The sequence below is a fragment of the Engystomops pustulosus genome, chromosome 3 (assembly GCF_040894005.1).
Source record: "Engystomops pustulosus chromosome 3, aEngPut4.maternal, whole genome shotgun sequence".
NCBI lineage: Eukaryota > Metazoa > Chordata > Amphibia > Anura > Leptodactylidae > Engystomops > Engystomops pustulosus.
Window position 1 is genome coordinate 203,348,396 of NC_092413.1, and position 22,049 is coordinate 203,370,444.

At 44.9% G+C, this 22,049-nt stretch overlaps 1 protein-coding gene across 1 annotated transcript; it reads right to left on the bottom strand.

The window, feature by feature from the left end:
- Window positions 1–229: 229 nt before the first annotated feature.
- Window positions 230–21,637, bottom strand: RAD51AP2 (RAD51 associated protein 2). The gene is made up of 3 exons (XM_072139654.1): window positions 19,249–21,637; window positions 2,760–2,846; window positions 230–643 (listed from the first exon to the last, which is right to left on the bottom strand). Exons 1-3 carry the CDS (start codon window positions 21,548–21,550, stop codon window positions 525–527), a joined length of 2,508 nt encoding a protein of 835 aa, XP_071995755.1. The 5' UTR covers window positions 21,551–21,637; the 3' UTR covers window positions 230–524.
- Between the last annotated feature and the right edge of the window lie 412 nt (window positions 21,638–22,049).

The following is a 22,049-nucleotide window of genomic DNA, read 5'->3' on the forward strand; positions in this document are numbered from 1 at the left end:
CAGCCAAAGGTTATAGTAAATGTGTCTGGCCAAGACTTCTGCCCCTTTTTTTTTGGTGATGACTATAGTGCAAAATCAGAGTCACAATTTTCTTAGTGTTGGACATAAATTTCAACTTTTTTCAATTTTTTTCCGTGCTTTAATTACCAGTTTTCTAGTGTGTAATATGTGACAAATTGGGGATTTGCTGCTAGTACAGGCTAAGTAAAATTCTAAAATGATGTCAATTTGTGGTAAAACTGCTTGCGTTTCTCTACCACATGGTAAACAGTATAGCACAGCTGCACCTTGTGAATACACCAAAAGGACAGTAAACATTTTCTATGCACAGACATAAAAAAGAGCAATAAAATACAGGATGAAACAAAACCAATTTCACTTAGTGAAATCATTGAACCTCCCGTAACGGTCGTACATTAACGCGTTTCTTATTTCTTTGATCCATCTGAACCTGCGCTGTAAACCCTCAGCAGCGGTAACAGGGTAATGCAATCTATGTGTGCCATCTGCAGAGTATGAATCTTCTATCGCAGATAAGGGTGAAGCTGTTTAATCTTTGCTTTCTTTGACAGGCCAATCCTGAGAGGACCTGCGCGGGTCTTGAGTGGTGTCACTCTTACGATCCCATGAGAAAATGTCACTGCTGGGGGGAGGGGGGGAGATAAAAACGTCTTATCGTTAGGCGCAGCACAGTAATGATATTCTCATTTTCATAGAATAATAGATAAACAACAGGGACGGGTGTTGTGCAGAGTGACAGGCTCCGTTTGACAGACAGATGACCAGCTGGGAATAAAAATTTACCTTGTATTATTTTAGGATTAATCAAATCCATGAAGTCAGCTAATTCCCATCTGTAGCTTCTGTATCTGTAAAAGTTGTGTACTTACCGGGTGATGGGTAAGTTGCCTGCTGGTACTGTGCCTCAGATATAACACTGGATGATATGGTAGGTCCTATAGTGAAATAATGGGACCACCCTCCTGGAGTTGGTAAAACTGCCTGCCCTATGAAATCAAATGCCAGTATTTTCGGACTAAAAGATGCACCCCAGATTTAGTTTTCCAAGAAAGCAAAAATATATTTTACACCAATTAAAATATCCCTGTTGATCACACAACAGCGCGGCACACACAGCTTTGCTACATCCATACATTTACACACATAGCTCTGCTACATCCATACATTTACATAAATAGCATTGCTACATATACATTTACAAGCACAGCTCTGCTACATCCATTCATTCACATACACACTCACACAGTTCAGCTATACACATGAACAGAAATAGGAACACACTCATCACTGCTATATACACACACACATAGGAACACACTGTTCACTGCTACATACACTGTGCACTGCTATACACAGTGGGCTCTGCTATGCACACACAAACACACATACACACACTGACTGGGCATGGCTATAGGCAGTAACACCCACACAGCCCTGCTACAAAAAAACACACTAGGAACGCACTGGACACTGCTATACACATAAACACACACAACCCACCCTCTTCTTCTTACACTGTCCCACTCTAAGTTTTCTGCCCCATCCTCGGCAACATGAGGACCTTGAATGATGTAGGAAGCTTCTGACATCACTCCAGGTCCTGTAGGTAATAACCATGTTGGGACACCCAGGAGAGGGAGAGAGCAGTGTGGAGGCTCACCTCTCTAGGAAATCGTGTGAGGCAATATGTCAGCGCCTCACCCGATCTCCAGGACACAGTCAGGAGGGTCTGGCAGTGCTGGAAACTCCTGACCTTTAAACTAGGCAGGCACGCAGGCACTTTTTATGAAGATTTTTTCTTGCTAAATGTGTGTCATATAGTCTGGAAAATACGGTATGTAACATTTGTGTAGTAATATAAAGCCCCAAAGTGTTGACCAAATAAAATTTAATGCCCTATTTTTTAAGGAAATCTGCCATCATGATAAACCAGGGACACTTACTCACAGATCCATACACTGTGACTCTGGTTATTCATGGCCTCCTTCCTTCTAAAATCCACTTTTAAAAATAGCCTAATGAGCCTGGAAGGCTCTGGGGGTGTTACCAGAACCCCTCCGTTGTAGCTTCACAGCTGTTACACTGTCTCCCCCTGCTCAATTAGCACTTTCCCTTCCTTTTGCCTGCTGTCATCTCACACATTGGGAGGGGGAGTGCTACTGCTAGTGTGGGTTACCACTAAAGGATTTGGGTGATTTTTTTTTTCCAAAAGTCTTGACAAAATAAATATGCGTGAACATATCCTTATACAGTGATGTGCCAGTTATGTAATGGTCTCTCGGTATAACGAGATGCTTTACTAGCATGTGGCTGCATTGGTGTCCAGAACAGTATTAGATTATAATTTAGGTGGTTTGGATGATAGCACGGGGGTCTAAGGCTTCGAGGGGGCCTATGACCACCCACCTAATTCTATACTGAGAAGGACCTTCACCCATGAAATCCTCGTACAACTTTGTACATGCTCTCAATACACATGTACACAAGAGCCAGTTTAAGACCTTTGAAGGTCCTCCAAAGGACCTGAAAACCACATATTGGAATCAGGCAGAAGTGACTCCATTCCCCAAAAAGCTTGATTCTACTACCATATGTAGTAAATCCCAGACTTGAAGGGGCTATAATATTCATACAGCCTAGGGCCCATGACTGTCTTAATTCGTCCTGGTCCAGAACCAACAAGAGCAGCAGGAGTTGGCGCTGGGCCGTCTGTGCTAGGACAGAAGGGTGTCTCTTACCTTTCTCATTGTGTGATGTAATATTTGCTTCTCTGTCACTACTTTTCATGAATGCTGGTGTCCATGACAAAGATTTTGGAGTGTCTTCTGTAAAATATAGGTTATCATAAGATATCAGTTAATTTCAATACAATACATACAATAATGTATCATGGCCCCCTCATATAGTAGCCCCCTCTTCTCACATTGTGACCCCTCTCCTCTGCCTCCAGTCTTCACATTGTGGCCATTCTCCTCCTCCCCCTCATATTGTGGACCCTCTCCTCCTCCTATTCATTTTGTTGGCACTCTCCTTGTCCCCCTTATATTGTGGACCCTCTACTGCTCCTCTCACATTGTGGCCCCTCTCCTCCTCCCATTTATTTTGTTGATTCTCTCCTGATCCCCCTCATATTGTGGCCCCTCTGCTCCTCCTCTCACATTGTAGCCTCTCTCCTTCTCCCCCTCATATTGTGTCCACCTTCCTCCTCCCCCTCATATTGTGGCCACTCTCCTACTTCTCCTCATATTGTGGCCACTCTCCTACTTCTCCTTATATTGTGACCCTTCGGCTCCTCCTCTCACATTGTGGCCTCTCTTCTTCTCCACCTCACATTGTGTCTGCTTTCCTCCTCCCCCTCATATTGCGGCCCCTCTGCTACTTATCTTAAACTGTGGCTCCTGTACTCCTTCCCCTCATTTTTTGGGGGCTCTTCTTATTCCACTTATATTATGGCCCCTCACCCCTTCTTTTCTTGTTGCTGTGTATTAAAATAAAACAATTAACACTGGTTACTCACCTCTTCTTGTTCCCCTGCAGCAGTCCTGCTCCCTCCTCTGCTGCTGTGTGAAGCACTGAAGCCGGCAGGCATGATGACATCATCACATTGCGCCTGCCTGCTTCTGCTACACACAGCAGCAGCAGCAGAGACACAATGATGAGGCCTCAAACAGGTCTTCAAAATCATCATTTTTTTCTCAGCTTTCTTTTTATAGATGGCAGGATCCCTGAGACTGAATAGTAACAGTAACATTGCACATACTATCTTTACAAGTAAACAAAAAAAGGTCCCCGTAGCCCGTCAACGTTCGATCTTACTGAGCAGTACAACAAACAACAGCTGTGTTGATTTTTTTTTTCACATAATTTTAAATGGTAAACCTGTGAAATTACAAACGATTTGTTGGATATTGGCATTTAGGTTATTTATAGAAATATAGCTCAGAAAAACTAAATCTATGGCACGAACTGAACATATGTAGAGTTATGAATATAAATGAAGTGTCTAAGAACCACATTTATGTCCTTACATAAAGGAAAAAAGACTCCCTGGTGCCAATGTGAAAATAAATCTTCCCAGCACTTACATTTATTACAATTATACGACGTTGAAAAGTCGAATGTCGCTCTATACAATCACTTAATATGACAATCTGCTGGAAGTGAGTTAAGGATTTAGAAGTTATACGCTATTAGTCAAATGACGAGTCAATATAGTAGTTTCGGTGGATTAGAGGAAATCTATCAATATCAAGAATGATAAACCTGGAACACTGGGAAACCCATAGACTGTGATAATCTTCTAATATTTGTTACCCGTGGCCTCCTTCCTTCTAAAATCAACTTTTATAATTATGCTAATGAGCCAAAAGGGCTTCCCTAACCCTCAGTGATCTGGCTATGTAGACTGTTAGACTGTCTCACCCTCGCCCTAAAACAGGGTAACAGTCTGTAAAGACAAATCACACAGGGGCTAGGGTAGCCCCTCGTGATCATTAGCATAAGTTGGGATACTTACTGGATCTATGAGTAAGTGTCCCTGGTTTATCATGCTTGAGTTTGATGGTTGATTTTCTTTAAGTGTCTTAATGTTGATCTAGAATCTGTGGTGTAACTGGAATCTACCAAGCCCCAAGGAAAAAACCTGTTCCAGATCCCATAAATATAATGGGGCAGGTTTACTTACCCGGTCCATTCGCGATCCAGCGGCGCGTCCTCTGCGCTGGATTCGGGTCCGGCCGGGATTTATTAAGGCAGTTCCTCCGCCGTCCACCAGGTGGCGCTGCTGCGCTGAAGTTCCCCGCAACGCACTGGAATACACCGAGCCGGGCTGAGTGAAGGTAAGTGCAAGCTCCGCGCCAGATTTTTTTTTAAAATGCGGAAGTTTTTCCGAATCCGGCGGGTTTCCGTTTGGCCACGCCCGCCCGATTTCCATCGCGTGCATGCCGGCGCCGATGCGCCACAATCCAATCGCGTGCGCCAAAATCCCGGGGCAATCCAGGGGAAATTGGCGCAAATCGGAAATATTCGGGTAACACGTCGGGAAAACGCGAATCGGGCCCTTAGTAAATGACCCCCAATGTGTTCATTATAGTACAAGTCTCCTAATGGGTAAGGAATAACTTATGGGTCCTCTTAGACTCCTTGGCCTGGGTGAGACTGCATCCTCTGCACACCCCCAAGTTATGTCCCTGGTCAGGAATCAAAGCCCCACCAAGGACTTTGCCTGTTTTTTTGATACAAGGTAATGTCCAATATAATTTTATCGAATCTGTATATAGGGGTCAGAACTTAATTTGCACATAAAGCACTTTATGTTACTTTATGGTATAGCGATACCTTCTCAACTACTGTCCTGCCTATTGCTTATTACTCATTTTTCACATAAGAAAAATCACTCCCTAAGGAAAGGGGATCACCAAACCAACCTGCAATAAAACTGGCTGCAGCAGAAGCCAAACATGTCTGGTTTATGCTTTGACTTTAAAAGGTCTAGTGGTCTATGGCACTCAAAATTAAGAAGTGCTGTGGTCACAGGACCCACTTTCCAATCAGTGGCTTTCTCTGACCACAGGACATTGACATCCCAATCACCAATCAATGGCCATTGATTGGCTGTAGCAGGTACTTTGGCACTTCTGACCAAATTGCAGTAGTGGATTATAATATAGGTGGCTTTGTTTGTAGCCTGGGGCTAAGCCCATGACAACCAAAATCACTCATCAAATTGTATAATGAAATCCTCATACAGCTGTTCCAGCTCCCAATACACATGTACACAAGAGCCATTTCAGGACCCTTTCAAGGTTCTCCAAAGGTCCTAAAACTTCAGATTGAAAGCAGGCAGAAGGGCACATCCTTAATTCCAGACTTGTATGGGCTATAATATTCATAGAGCTCAGAGCCCAGGGCTGTCTTAATCCGTCCCTGCCCAATTGTCAACACCGAAGACTGTATTACCATTGCACTGCTGGAACCGGGGTCATGGTAAGTACGTTTTCTTTGTTTTTGGTCACCCCAACACTGGCCTTATTAACAAAAGTAGAACTTTTGATGAACTTTAACCTTTGAATTGCCACCAACAATTCAGCTGGGGATTGTGTTGCATGCAATCGTTTTGTGTCGCCATCGTGCCGGCTTTCACTCGACACAAATAGGGGGACGATCCGATGGATTCAGACTGAGCGCTGGAATTAACATTTAAATTTGTGTCGCAAGCAATGCACTTACATGCACCAGGCAGAGTTCATCCTTGTCGGACAGTCCAGATCGGGGATTGCGCAGGGACCAGGTAAGTAAATGTGCCCCAATCTCTTGGCCTCCACACACAATAACACAAGTACAATACATATTAAAGCTTCAGAACAGTCCACCACACTGTAAACGCTTAAATGAATTCTACCATCAAAATCAAACAAAAACCAGGGCTCAGGGAGAGGGGGGGGGGGGTTCCAGAGCCCCTCCGTGCTGCAGATTCTTAGGCTGTTACACTGTGCATTAGTACTTCCCCCTTCCACTTTGTCATGAAACTTCCTCTGCTGCTGTGAGATTACATCAGTCATAGGGAGGGGGAAGTGCTGGGAGAGCATGGGGGTGAGTGAGACAGTGTAACAGCCTGTGAAACCTAAGCACGGGGTGCTCTGGTAATGCCCATCAGAGCCCTTCTTACTTATTAGCATAATTTGAAAAAAGTTGAAAAAGTTAGAACGAAAGAGGCCATGGATAACTAATAGATGAAGATTATAACAATCACGGTGCTTCGATCTATCGGTACATTCACACTGCGTTCTGCCCACCGTGGGCTGGAGAAGAGGAGGAGGTGACCCCTCCATAGAAAACAGCAGCACATGGCCGCAGACATAGGGAAAGATAGAGCATGCTCTATCTTTTCCCCATGTACGGGGCGGATCGGTGTCACATTTGTGTGACACCATACAACCGCCGGGCCGCCATTGCCTTCTATGGGGACGTATTTGCGGCCGCATATACATCCCCACAGACGGCCATCTGAATGAGGCCTAAGGGTCAGTGTTCCTGGTTTATCATGCTTGATTTTGATGGTAGATTTCCTTTAAGGGAATACTCAAGACTGCTTTGTCCTTTGCTGATCTCAGCTAGTACACATAGCACAGGATTGGGCAACAAAGCAACTTTCTGGGTTCAATATGAGTACAAATCTGTATTCTCCCCAACCAGCTGAAAAGCCCTGGAGCAATCTTTCAAAAAAAAAAAAAAAAGACGTCACATATTGGCGTCACATATTGTTGCAGACTTCAGGACAGGACGAAGAAAATTTCCACCTAAAGATTCTTGTTGCAAGCTGCTAAGCTAACCGTCCTTCTAGGATAAGGAACATACCTTGTCCCTGGCTCAATTAATTATGCTAACCCCCTTCTTATGAGATATCTGAACGCTCTATGAATCTAGAAATGTAGCCATTTATTATTTATCTGCAACCTGCCGCACGCAGATGATCGCTCGCATCTCAACTATTAAAGTGCTTGAAAGACGAGGCTTTATACCGTGTGTTCTAATGAATCGCCCTTCATATTATGATTATTTCCAACCTTTTTCATTTTAAACTCATTAATAAATATTTCTTATCATCAGGTGATATTTTATCACCTGATGATATGAAATTTTACAATTTTACAATTTTATCACATGTTTTGGCTGAAGTACGTAAACCAGTCATCAATAAGTATCTAAAATTGTGTGCCCCCCCCCCCCTTTTTAGGCGACGGATCAGCTGTGATTGAGGCATAGACTTTTATAACATTCTCCATTGATTTTGAACCACCCATTTTAACTGGCTGCACCCGTGATCTATACATATGCAATTTATCGGACCTGAAGAAGGGAACGGGGTGTTCCCACAACTCGTTGTCTATGAGTACAACAAACTGATTAATCTTCATCTTCACTTGGCTCTTCAATCCGGTGGCGTGTCACTACCTAAACAGTTTTTTTCACCAAATCATTAACACCAGATTAGATTTTCAGGAAGATGACCACTTTAAAAAAATCAATCCAAAAAACATCCTTCAAGGCAAGGTATCCTGTCATAAAGATCGAAAACAATGTTTTAAATCTTTTAAGGCCCTTTGATTGTTACAATAGAGGAAGCCCCACTCGAAGACAGTGGTTATCTCAGATATTTATCCATTTATTTGATGGATAAAAGGCATGAGCGCCATTTTTTGTGGGCTTTTTTAATGGATTTCACTGTGTACTACAAATGACAAATCCCCTTTAACGTATGGATCAGTACAATCTCAGGGGTACCAAATTTATGTAGGTTTCATTATGTTTTAACAGATTTTTAAAAGTTAAAACCTTGTACAAAAAGGCTCTAATAACTTCAGCGTACAGACCTATTTAATGAGTTATTTTTTTGCGGGATGTAATGACGTTTTTATTGCTATCATTTTGGGGCCTGTACAACCTTTTGATTACTTTAAATTCCAAATTTTATGCGTTGCAAAATGGCATAAAGGGGCGATTCAAACATTTGGGAGCTATTTTTTATCACAGGGTTCAATTCCGGGAAAACTGTAAACGTTTTTACCCTTTGATAGATCAGGACTTTGGGGATACAGCAAAATAAACACCTAAAATGTTCATGATTTTATTTGTTTATTTTTATATCAGTTCTAGGCAAAGTGGATTATTTGACTTTTTAGGTTTTTAAATATTTTAATTTTTTTAAAACATTTTTTTACTGTATTTGTACTTTAATCCTAGGAGTTTTGATTGATTCTACCATCTACTGCATTACCACTATATTGCAGTACAGGCAGTCCCCAGGTTACGTATAAGATATATTCTTCAGGTTTGTTCTTAAGTTGAATTTGTATGTAAGTCAGAACTGATATATTTTAGAACTGTAACTCCAGACAAATAGTTTTTGTCCCTGTTACAATTGGATTTTCACAATTATGTGAACAAAAATTATTAATAAAGCTTCGTTACAGGCACCTTACAGCTGATAATTGTAGCCTGGGACTAAAGTAATAGCATCCAGAGAGCTTCACCAGCGGTCACAAGGGGCAGAGAGATCCATCTGTCTGTAACTAGGGGGCCATCTGTAAGTCGAGTGTCCTTAAGTAGGGGCTGCCTGCATATGGGGGATTTATTGATGGTTCATTACAATGTGCCACCGGCAAGGGTAACAGATCTAATAAAATAACAATACCTGGAGACAGACTCCAAGCTGTCATAGTGACGTATAGTCTCTACCTGATGACATCAAAGGGAATGACGATTCCCACAAAGATGGTGGCACCCATGCTCCACTAGCATTTAAAGGCCCCTGGCAGCTCTGCCAGTGGCATTTAAATGGTTAACAACCAGAATCTGTGCCAGCCCATGAGTCCTCTTCATAGATCCCATGGGGCGGTTATCCCCATGATGTACAGGAACATTATGGAATGTTAAGGAGTTAAAGGTCAGGGCCATAGATTTGACTGACGCTGATATAGTGCATGAATAGGACGGTCTGATGTGTGTGGTGAGGTCTGCACAATCACAAAGTCTGAGTATAAGACATTTCTATGTAAACCTAAGGTTTTCCATTCATATTGAACTTCAGTAAAGCTGATACAAGGACTACAATGCTCTACTGCCTACCATAGCCTCATTTCTCTCTGTCACTGTCAGCAGCTGAGAAGCTGAGTCATGTGAGACAGCCCGGTATATAGCATCTAATACCCGCAGCCTGGTAAATGAGGTTGTCAGGCATCGTGTCCATCACAGCCGTCTGTCGCAGGCCGAACCAACACAGAACACCGAGTCCTAGTGATACTCAAACCTTGTTTGTCTAAAGGTTATTACACTCTGTCCACACTGTCCTCAAAGTTATTTCGGTCACATTCCCATTGCTTGTTGATTCCTCAAATAACACGATCGTATGAACAGAAAGTAATGATGGCGCTATTATAAGTCAATGCGATCATAATCCGTCAATGTCACCAATTGTTACACGATGGATCCATCAAAACCTTCATGTTCCTCTGCTAATGGAAACCCTGACCCTCATGGGAACACAACCTTGGTAGAAAATTATATAAACTCTCAAAAGCCATTCTTATATTGTTCATGGGGTTAACTCAAATTTGAATATTAATGGTGAATCCTTAGTATAGGCCAGTGATGGCGAACCTTTTAGAGACAGAGTGCCCAAGCTACAACCAAAACCCACTTATATGTTGCAAAGTGACAATTTAAGCAGTAACCTATGGATCCCTGCTGTATCACAGGTTTTAATCGTATTGACGTCCTGAGTTCACCAATACAATAGAAAGATGATGGAGAAATTTGGATTGTAGCTTCCCTCCAGGGTTTCCCAGAGAGGCAGAATCAGGGGACCTAGAGCAGGAGCTCCAATGACAATCCATCTATATCCACACCTTCTTGCTCCTCCTGTAGTCTTGGCAGCCAAGTATGTCACTTTAAAATAGCCCTGAGCTTGGCACATCCTGGGCTGTATTGGATCACAGGAGAAAGCCTTGAGTCCTAGCTGGCAAACTCTGTGTTGGGGTGAAGGCCTGGGTGCCCACAGAAAGGGCTCTGAGTGCCACCTCTGGCACCCGTGCAATAGGTTCGCCACCACTGGTATAGGCCATCAATATCAAATTGGTAGGGATCTGATCCCCATCACCTCAGCCAGGGCTGCAGCTTATTGACCTCTTCATTGGTTAACATGTATAGTGCAATAAAGCTAATTGATGTGCTAGAAGTTGGTCCACATTGATAACCTATCCTAAGCATGGTCAATTAACTCTTTCATAACCAAGAAGGTCAATTCTTGCACTTCTTTCCTGCTCTTTAAATGAAGCTATCTCAGGAAGAGCTTTATATATCATAACAACTTTTACTTTGTTTCTTTTTCATGATTTGTGAGACTTTAACTTGATAGGATAGTTGTATTTAAATTTTATCATTTTTATAGCAACATTAACAGTAAATATCTCTAGTTCTGTGGCACCTGGCAATTGGTTCACTATTAAAGTGGAGATTCACCTCTTTAATATGACATCAGAACTGTGGTGCCATGTTTCAGGAGTAGAGATGAGCGAACACTAAAATGCTCGGGTACTCGTTATTCGAGACGAACTTTTCCCGATGCTCGAGTGCTCGTCTCGAATAACGAACCCCATTGAAGTCAATGGGAGACTCGAGCATTTTTCAAGGGGACCAAGGCTCTGCACAGGGAAGCTTGGCCAAACACCTGGGAACCTCAGAAAAGGATGGAAACACCACGGAAATGGACAGGAAACAGCAGGGGCAGCATGCATGGATGCCTCTGAGGCTGCATAATCGCACCATTATGCCAAAATTATGGGCAACAGCATGGCCATGACAGAGTGACAGAATGAAGCTAGATAGCATCTAAAACATCCAATAATTGACCCTGACACTATAGGGGACGGCATGCAGAGGCAGCGGCAGCAGCGGCAGGCATGGCAACATACCCTAAATGGACTCAGGCTTCAAACCAATGGGTAGCAGAGAGGAACCAAAGGAGGTGAGCAAGAAGCGCTCAAATAATATCGGTACATGATAAAAGTTTGCCAGTATATTTTGTGGATTACACAGCAGGGTGGCGACAAAGTTAACATGGAAGCCATGAAAACAACCCAAAATTCTGCCTGACACAGCTCGTTTGATAAGGGGACCATGTATGGAGGCAGTGAACTAGTAGTAGATTAAAGGTGCTGCAGTTAAAACTATGTTAGTTGGATCTTGGCATGGAGCTGGCGCTCCGCTGCCAGGCGAGCTTTCGCCAATCCAATCTACTCCCCAAACAGCACTTCTAAGAACCTTTTGTATAAGATCAAGTGTAGTAGCGTTCTTATAAGTTTAGGATATGCCGGGTGAGGGGAATGTAAACAGATGCGCAAGAAGCGCTGAAATAATATCCCTAAATGGTAAAAGTTTGCAAGTATATTTTGGGGATTACACAGCAGGGTGGCGACAAAGTTAACAACTTTGATGTGGAATGCCCTGTAATAGCTCTTGGGCGGTGTGCCTTTTATCGCCTAGGCTCAGCAGTTTCAGCACCGCCTGCTGTCGCTTAGCGACGGCACTGCTGCTGTGCCTAGAGCTACCGACTGATGGCGCCATGCCCACGGATGGTAATTCGGAGGAGGAGGAGGTGGAGGAGGGGTGGGAGGAGGTATAGTAGGCCTTTGAGACCTGGACCGAGGTAGGCCCCGCAATTCTCTGCGTCGGCAGTATATGACCAGCCCCAGGGTCAGACTCGGTCCCAGCCTGCACCAAGTTAAGTGTAGTAGCGTTCTCATAAGTTTGGGATATGGCGGGTGAGGGGAATGTAAACAGATGCGCAAGAAGCGCATGATGCGCATGGAGCTGGCGTTCCGCTGCCAGGCGAGCTTTCGCCAATCCAAGCCCCTGTCTCTAGGCTACTCCCCAAACAGCACTTCTAAGAACCTTTTGTATAAGATCAAGTGTAGTAGCGTTCTTATAAGTTTAGGATATGCCGGGTGAGGGGAATGTAAACATCTGCGCAAGAAGCGCTGAAATAATATCCGTAAATGGTAAAAGTTTGCCAGTATATTTTGTGGATAACACAGCAGGGTGGCGACAAAGTTAACAACTTTGATGTGGAATCCATGAAAACAACCCAAATTTCTGCCTGACACACCTCGTTTGATAAAGGGACGATGTATGGAGGCAGCTATATGGACGACTTTTGGAGGTAGCAATGGAGACAACGTGTGGAGGCTGCTATGGAGACAATTTAATTTGGATAGTGCCTGTATGTGGCAGTCCCAAACATTTTTCAAACCAGAGGAGCAGGTAGGTGGCCCTCCAGTAAAATGGGATAGATTGAGTGCCTGTATGTGGCAGTCCCAAAAATGTTTCAAACCAGAGGAGCAGGTAGGTGGCCCTGCAGTAAAATGGAATAGATTGAGTGCCTGTATGTGGCAGTCCCAAAAATGTTTCAAACCAGAGGAGCAGGTAGGTGGCCCTGCAGTAAAATGGAATAGATTGAGTGCCTGTATGTGGCAGTCCCAAAAATTGTTCAAACCAGAGGAGCAGGTAGGTGGCCCTGCAGTAAAATGGAATAGATTGAGTGCCTGTATGTGGCAGTCCCAAAAATTGTTCAAACCAGAGGAGCAGGTAGGTGGCCCTGCAGTAAAATGGAATAGATTGAGTGCCTGTATGTGGCAGTCCCAAAAATGTTTCAAACCAGAGGAGCAGGTAGGTGGCCCTCCAGTAAAATGGAATAGATTGAGTGCCTGTATGTGGCAGTCCCAAAAATTGTTCAAACCAGAGGAGCAGGTAGGTGGCCCTCCAGTAAAATGGAATAGATTGAGTGCCTGTATGTGGCAGTCCCAAAAATTGTTCAAACCAGAGGAGCAGGTAGGTGGCCCTGCAGTAAAATGGAATAGATTGAGTGCCTGTATGTGGCAGTCCCAAAAATGTTTCAAACCAGAGGAGCAGGTAGGTGGCCCTCCAGTAAAATGGAATAGATTGAGTGCCTGTATGTGGCAGTCCCAAAAATTGTTCAAACCAGAGGAGCAGGTAGGTGGCCCTGCAGTAAAATGGAATAGATTGAGTGCCTGTATGTGGCACTCACAAAAATTGTTTCAAACAGAGGACCGGGTAGGTGGCCCTCCAGAAAAATTAAATGCATGAAGTACTATAGCAAGAGCCAGTGGGCCCTGTCAAAAAATAGCCAGTTTCCTCTGCTTTACTGTACAAAGAGGAGGAGAAGGAGGAAAATGAGGAGGAGGAGGAGGAGTGGATCAATTATTCAGGTTGAGCTTCCTTCACCTGGTGGAGATTGGAAATTCTGAGAAATCCAGCCTTTATTCATTTTAATAAGCGTCAGCCTGTCAGCGCTGTCAGTCGACAGGCGTGTACGCTTATCGGTGATGATGCCACCAGCTGCACTGAAAACCCGCTCGGACAAGACGCTAGCGGCAGGGCAGGCAAGAACCTCCAAGGCGTACAGCGCCAGTTCGTGCCACATGTCCAGCTTTGAAACCCAGTAGTTGTAGGGAGCTGTGTGATCATTTAGGACGATGGTATGGTCAGCTACGTACTCCCTCACCATCTTTCTGTAAAGATCAGCCCTACTCTGCCGAGACTGGGGACAGGTGACAGTGTCTTGCTGGGGTGACATAAAGCTGGCAAAAGCCTTGTAAAGCGTACCCTTGCCAGTGCTGGACAAGCTGCCTGCTCGCCTACTCTCCCTCGCTACTTGTCCCGCAGAACTACGCACTCTGCCGCTAGCGCTGTCAGAAGGGAAATACTGTTTCAGCTTGTGCACCAGGGCCTGCTGGTATTCATGCATTCTCACACTCCTTTCCTCTCCAGGGATGAGAGTGGGAAGATTTTGCTTGTACCGTGGGTCCAGGAGAGTGAACACCCAGTAATCGGTGCTGGAATAAATTCTTTGAACGCGAGGGTCACGGGATAGGCAGCCTAGCATGAAATCTGCCATATGCGCCAGAGTACCAACGCGTAAGAATTCACTCCCCTCACTGGCCTGACTGTCCATTTCCTCCTCCTCCAACTCCTCCAACTCCTCTTCTTCTGCCCATACACGCTGAACAGTGAAGGACTCAACAATGGTCCCCTCTTGTGTCTCGCCAACATTCTCCTCCTCTTCCTCCTCATCCTCCTCCACCTCCACCTCCTCCGATATGCGCTGAGAAACAGACCTCAGGGTGCTTTGGCTATCAACAAGGGAATATTCTTCCCCCGTCTCTTGTGACGAGCGCAAAGCTTCCGACTTCATGCTGACCAGAGAGTTTTTCAACAGGCCAAGCAGCGGGATGGTGAGGCTGATGATGGCGGCATCGCCACTGACCATCTGTGTTGACTCCTCAAAGTTACTCAGCACCTGACAGATATCAGACATCCACGTCCACTCCTCATTGTAGACTTGAGGAAGCTGACTGACCTGACTACCAGTTCTGGTGGAAGTTGACATCTGGCAGTCTACAATCGCTCTGCGCTGCTGGTAAACTCTGGATAACATGGTCAGTGTTGAATTCCACCTCGTGGGCACGTCGCACAACAGTCGGTGAGCGGGCAGTTGGAGGCGGCGCTGCGCTGCCCTGAGAGTGGCAGCATCTGGGCTGGACTTCCTGAAATGCGCACAGATGCGGCGCACCTTCGTGAGCAAATCAGACAGATTGGGGTATGTCTTGAGGAAACGCTGCACTATCAGATTTAACACATGGGCCAGGCATGGCACATGTGTCAGTCTGCCGAGTTGCAGAGCCGCCACCAGGTTACGGCCGTTGTCACACACAACCATTCCCGGCTTGAGGTTCAGCGGTGCCAGCCACAGATCAGTCTGCGCCGTGATGCCCTGTAATAGCTCTTGGGCGGTGTGCCTTTTGTCGCCTAGGCTCAGCAGTTTGAGCACCGCCTGCTGTCGCTTAGCGACGGCACTGCTGCTGTGCCTAGAGCTACCGACTGATGGCGCCGTGCCCACGGATGGTAGTTCGGAGGAGGAGGTGGAGGAGGGGTGGGAGGAGGAGGAGGCATAGTAGGCCTGAAACACCTGGACCGAGGTAGGCCCCGCAATCCTCGGCGTCGGCAGTATATGAGCAGCCCCAGGGTCAGACTCGGTCCCAGCCTCCACCAAGTTAACCCAATGTGCCGTCAGCGATATATAGTGGCCCTGCCCGGCAGCACTCGTCCACGTGTCCGTGGTCAGGTGGACCTTGTCAGAAACGGCGTTGGTCAGGGCACGGATGATGTTGTCTGACACGTGCTGGTGCAGGGCTGGGACGGCACATCGGGAAAAGTAGTGGCGGCTGGGGACCGAATACCGAGGGGCGGCCGCCGCCATGAGGTTGCGAAAGGCCTCGGTCTCTACTAGCCTATAGGGCAGCATCTCCAGGCTAAGCAATCTGGAGATGTGCACATTAAGGGCTTGGGCGTGCGGGTGGGTTGCACTATATTTGCGTTTCCGCTCCAGCGTCTGGGGTATGGAGAGCTGAACGCTGGTGGATGCTGTGGAGGATCGTGGAGGCGACGATGGGGTTTTTGTGGCAGGGTCCTGGGCAGGGGGCTGACTAGCAGCTGACACAGGGGAAGGAGCAGTGGTGTGCACGGCCGGAGGTGAACGGGCTTGTTGCCACTGAGTGGGGTGCTTAGCATTCATATGCCTGCGCATACTGGTGGTAGTTAAGCTAGTAGTGGTGGAACCCCTGCTGAGCCTGGTTTGGCAAATGTTGCACACCACAGTCCGTCGGTCATCCGGTGTTTCCTTAAAGAACCTCCACACTTCTGAAGATCTAGCCCTCGCCGCAAGAGCCCTCACCACGGGAGCTTCACTAGTTGACAGTGGCGCTGATGCACCAGCTCTGGCCCTGCCTCTCCGTCTGGCCCCACCACTGCCTCTTCCAACCTGTTCAGGTCGAGGACTCTCCTCCGTCTCAGAAGCACTGTGTTCACCCGGCCTCTCAACCCAGCTTGGGTCTGTCACCTCATCATCCTCCGATCCCTCAGTCTGCTCCCCCCTCGGACTTCCTGCCCTGACAACAACTTCCCCACTGTCTGACAACCGTGTCTCCTCATCGTCGGACACCTCTTTACACACTTCCACTACGTCAAGAAGGTCATCATCACCCACAGACTGTGACTGGTGGAAAACCTGGGCATCGGAAAATTGCTCAGCAGCAACCGGACAAGTGGTTTGTGACTGTGGGAAGGGTCCAGAAAACAGTTCCTCAGAGTATGCCGGTTCAAATGCCAAATTTTCCTGGGAGGGGGCAGACTGGGGGGGAGGAGGCTGAGGTGCAGGAGCTGGAGGAGTGGCGATTTCGGTGACATGGGTGGACTGCGTGGAAGACTGACTGGTGGTGGACAAATTGCTCGAAGCATTGTCAGCAATCCACGACATCACCTGTTCGCACTGTTCTGGCCTCAACAGTGCTCTACCACGAGTCCCAGTAACTTCAGACATGAACCTAGGGAGTGTAGCTCTGCGGCGTTCCCCTGCTCCCTCATCAGCAGGTGGTGTCTCACCCCGCCCAGGACCACGGCCTCTGACCCCTGCAGTAGTTGGACGCCCACGTCCCCGCCCTCGTCCTCTACCCCTAGCCCTCGGGTTAAACATTTTTAAAATGAGAGTTATAACTTTATTTTTTTTTTTACTTTTTTTTGTTTTTTTTTGTGTTTTTTTTTTTTTTTTTTGTGTTTTTTGTTTTTTTTTGAGTTTTTAAAACCAAACAATGCTATCCTATTGCTATGGCTATTTTCTAGCCAAGTATCAAAGGAAGCACAGTACTATGCCAGATGAGATGACACTGAGTTCTTGCCTAATAGAAATCCAACCCCTACTGAATTTTGCCACTTCAGCCTTTGCTATGGATATGTGCGCCACTAAGCGCAGAACACAGCGGTCGCAAGTCCCACTACAAATTGCTCAGAATTGGCAAGTACATGCACTGCAGAAACTACAGTCACCAGCAGATCAACCAGAAATCAAATATATAGAACGCTACTGTAGGCTTCAAGAAGCTGTTTGTATTCTCCTATGGCTATTTTCTAGCCAAGTATCAAAGGAAGCACAGTACTATGCCAGATGAGATGACACTGAGTTATTGCCTAATAGAAATCCAACCCCTACTGAATTTTGCCACTTCAGCCTTTGCTATGGATATGTGCGCCACTAAGCGCAGAACACAGCGGTCGCAAGTCTCACTACAAATTGCTCAGAATTGGCAAGTACATGCACTGCAGAAACTACAGTCACCAGCAGATCAACCAGAAATCAAATATATAGAACGCTACTGTAGGCTTCAAGAAGCTGTTTGTATTCTCCTATGGCTATTTTCTAGCCAAGTATCAAAGGAAGCACAGTACTATGCCAGATGAGATGACACTGAGTTATTGCCTAATAGAAATCCAACCCCTACTGAATTTTGCCACTTCAGCCTTTGCTATGGATATGTGCGCCACTAAGCGCAGAACACAGCGGTCGCAAGTCCCACTACAAATTGCTCAGAATTGGCAAGTACATGCACTGCAGAAACTACAGTCACCAGCAGATCAACCAGAAATCAAATATATAGAACGCTACTGTAGGCTTCAAGAAGCTGTTTGTATTCTCCTATGGCTATTTTCTAGCCAAGTATCAAAGGAAGCACAGTACTATGCCAGATGAGATGACACTGAGTTATTGCCTAATAGAAATCCAACCCCTACTGAATTTTGCCACTTCAGCCTTTGCTATGGATATGTGCGCCACTAAGCGCAGAACACAGCGGTCGCAAGTCCCACTACAAATTGCTCAGAATTGGCAAGTACATGCACTGCAGAAACTACAGTCACCAGCAGATCAACCAGAAATCAAATATATAGAACGCTACTGTAGGCTTCAAGAAGCTGTTTGTATTCTCCTATGGCTATTTTCTAGCCAAGTATCAAAGGAAGCACAGTACTATGCCAGATGAGATGACACTGAGTTATTGCCTAATAGAAATCCAACCCCTACTGAATTTTCCCACTTCGGTCTTTGCTATGGATATGTGTGCCACTAAGAGCTAAACACAACGGTAGCAAGTCCCCCTGCTAATTCCTCACAAAATGGTAAAAGATGCAAATTAAAATAAAAAAAGTAGAACGTTATTGTAGCCCTAAGAAGGGCTGTTGGGTTCTTTGAGAATCACTCCTGCCTAACAGTAAGCTAATAGAACACCCTAACGCTTTCCCTGAGCAGCAGCAGCTCTCTCCCTAGCGGCATCCAGAGACAGAATGATCCGAGCAGCGCGGCCAGCGGCTAGTCTATCCCAGGGTCACCTGATCTGGCCAGCCAACCACTGCTATCGACGTGTAAGGGTACCACGTCATGCTGGGTGGAGTGCAGAGTCTCCTGGCTTGTGATTGGCTCTGTTTCTGGCCGCCAAAAAGCAAAACGGCGGGAGCTGCCATTTTCTCGAGCGGGCGAAGTATTCGTCCGAGTAACGAGCAGTTTCGAGTACCCTAATGCTCGACCGAGCATCAAGCTCGGACGAGCATGTTCGCTCATCTCTATTCAGGAGATATAGCTGCTTGAAGTGCCTCAGTTGTGTATCTGCACAGGACATGTGCAGCTAGGACGTGTTTAGCCATATCACAGTCACAAAGGGGATTATATTAAGGTCAGAATACCACTGGTTGCTATTCCTATTAGGAAAAAAAATTTGTAGACTACTAAAATATTTAACTGTATTACTCTATCTTTACTCCACTTACCTACATTATCCACAGAATACAAGGATTGGTCATCTGTCGGGTAGGAAGACACATATTGTTGAGGCACCTCCTGCTCCTTGACTTCAGCTGTAGTCTTCCTATCACACATCCTCCAGTCATCTTTCGTAACTATAATCTCAAAATTTTGGACAACGTTTACTTTATTACTAGTAAAATTCTCTGAGGCTCCATCCTGTAGCTTTATGGAATTTCTACAAGTATGTCCTAGTCTCTTTGGCTGTACTATTGTTTTAACAATTTTGTTTTCTTTTTCTTCTTGTTCAGTTGAATGAAACATCTTCAGTTCTTCAAGGACCAAGTCCATCTGGTCTTTCATCCTAAAATCTGCATTGTTTAAAAGCACTGCACTCCTATCATTGTTTTCCTCAAGGTTACTACCAACTTTTACTTTGTAACTAGTAAAATCTTGTGCGGCTCCATCCTGTAGCTTTTTGGTACTATCACAAGTATGTCCTAGACTCTTTTGCTGTACTATTTTTATATTTTGGGTGTCTAGTGCGGCTCCATCCTGTAGCTTTTTGGTACTATCACAAGTATGTCCTAGACTCTTTTGCTGTACTATTTTTATATTTTGGGTGTCTACTTCTTCTTCAATTGTATGAAACACCTTCAGTTCTTCTAGGACCAAGTCAAACTGGGCTTTCATCTTAAAATCTTCATTGTATAACAGCACTGCACTCCTATCGTAGCTTCTCTTTGTAACTTCTAAAGGTGCGACTAGTTCAGTTTCCTGTTTCGGATCACATTGATGCTCAGTATTATTATTTAGTACTGTTTCTACACACAGAAAAGACAAGGCGCTTCTGTTCTCTAATCCATCTGATATGTATGAAGCTACATGTTGATTTTCTTCTTCCATACTATCAAAATTTGTGACAGTCACATCAACTTCTACGACACCTTCCCGATCCCTTTCATCAACATAAGCCTCTTCTATATCATGGCGGTAAGTGTCATTGCTGTACATATTACCGCTCACAACATCTTCATTGCTCTCTTTATCAACCGTGTCTTGTGTACAAGGTTGATGTGAGTGCTGCTGTTTTATGTATTGGCACTTTGATTCACACTCGGAGGGTTTATACTCCACTATAGTCATGTTGTCTTGTCTAGATTTGCTATTATAAAACAACATCCCACTGCGGAAGGAACAATATCTCTCCTTAGAATTACTACTTTCCGATTTCACCAAACATTTCTCCAAACAGATTTTTTGAAAACGTTCCTTGTAAGACACCTGCTTTGAGCGCGTAGACTCCATATAGAAATCTACCTTCTTTCCAGATGCCTCTTTCTCAGACTGTTCAGCGTCAACTCCACTGTGAACGCGTGAAGGAAAACAGAAGTCGTGTTTGTTAAGTGCAGTTTTATAGTCCAAATGAGCTCTTCCAGGGCTCTTATTTAGATTTTCAGCGCCAAGAGAAACCTCCACTTCTGCTTTATGTTTCAATGAGAACGATTCGTCAGTCGTTTCATGGGAAATACTTTCTAAGCCTGTCATATGAGAAAATGGAAAGTCGTTATTCGACGTTACATGTAATGAAGCTTCAAATATTGAAAAGTCGATGTCCTGGAGGAAATGTTCCTTTTCGAGACTTTGGGGAAAATTGAGTCGCATTGAAGATGTTTTCCCTCTTGGTAAAAATGAGTTATCATTACTGCCACAATGGCGATTTTTCTTATGAATACAAGGCAATGACGGTGAGATTTTTTGAGAACTTTTTAATATGTTTCCAACAATAGCCATTCCCTCTTGAATCATTTTGCTTTCACAAGCTGCCCAATTGAAAGGAGTTTGTCCTTGCCGCTCACCTGTTTCGCCGCAGTTAACATTGCTGAGAATAACATCTGAAGTCAGTATACGAGGGTGCGCTGACAGTCTGACATGCAGATTAATATTACTGTCAGTGTTGTTTGTCAAACAAAGGTTTTCATCGGAGTCATCCGGAACTTTACAGCGTCCTTTCGGTCCCACACTAGCGCATAGCTTAGTATAATCAACAGAACTGTCACTTTGAGGAATGAAAGTGCTACTAAAAACCTCTTCTGTAACACCCAGCGAAGAAGATGATATAACCAATGACTTTCGCACTGACCCAAAGTAACATCCATCATCAGACACTTTGGAACCGGCTTTGACATTGCAGCGTGTTTCCTGAGCGCTTTTCAGCACAGGCGTAGATGTATTTTCCTTCGAGGAAGCTTTTATTCTGTGACAAGCTTTTACAAATCTGTCTTCATCTGTGGTATAACAAATAAAATCTACATTTGTCTTCTCCATGAAACAAGGAGACAAATAACTAGATTTGTTTATTTCAACAGGCCATCTAGCTCTCTTTTCGATGTAATCTAACTGGGCACTAAGTTTTCTCTTGCACCATAGATTCCTCCTTACAATAGCGACCTTTACATCGTTGTTCCAAATTAACCCATGACTGTGCTTTAGAGTAAAGGTACCATAACAAATTTGGCTAAAACCTACATTGCCAACAAGTTGTCTAGCATGCTCAGTTACTATGTCTTGTCTACTAGATGAGGACTTTCTAGGAATAAATGTACGGTTATTAACATTGGGAGCTGCAGAAAGATTATAAGACTTGTGTGAATAGTAAGTATCGCAGCCAGATACAATATAATTCTCTAAGATAAGGTCCACTTGGAAAAGTATCATGTCCTCTATATATAGATTCTTCACCAGGTTTTTGAGGCTGTACACTTCTTTTCCCACCATAGACTCAGTGTCTATGGTCTTTTCCAATTGTTGGGGCTGCAGTTTTCCC

Excerpts from the sequence above, each read along its gene's own strand:
- RAD51AP2 (XM_072139654.1), bottom strand. The coding sequence starts at position 21,550 with ATGGAGAAGACAAATGTAGATTTTATTTGTTATACCACAGATGAAGAC. Across the intron at positions 2,847-19,248 it reads GTATTCTGTGGATAATGTAG|AAGACACTCCAAAATCTTTG; the intron begins GTAAGTGGAGTA and ends TATATTTTACAG. Across the intron at positions 644-2,759 it reads TACATCACACAATGAGAAAG|CAGTGACATTTTCTCATGGG; the intron begins GTAAGAGACACC and ends CCCTCCCCCCAG.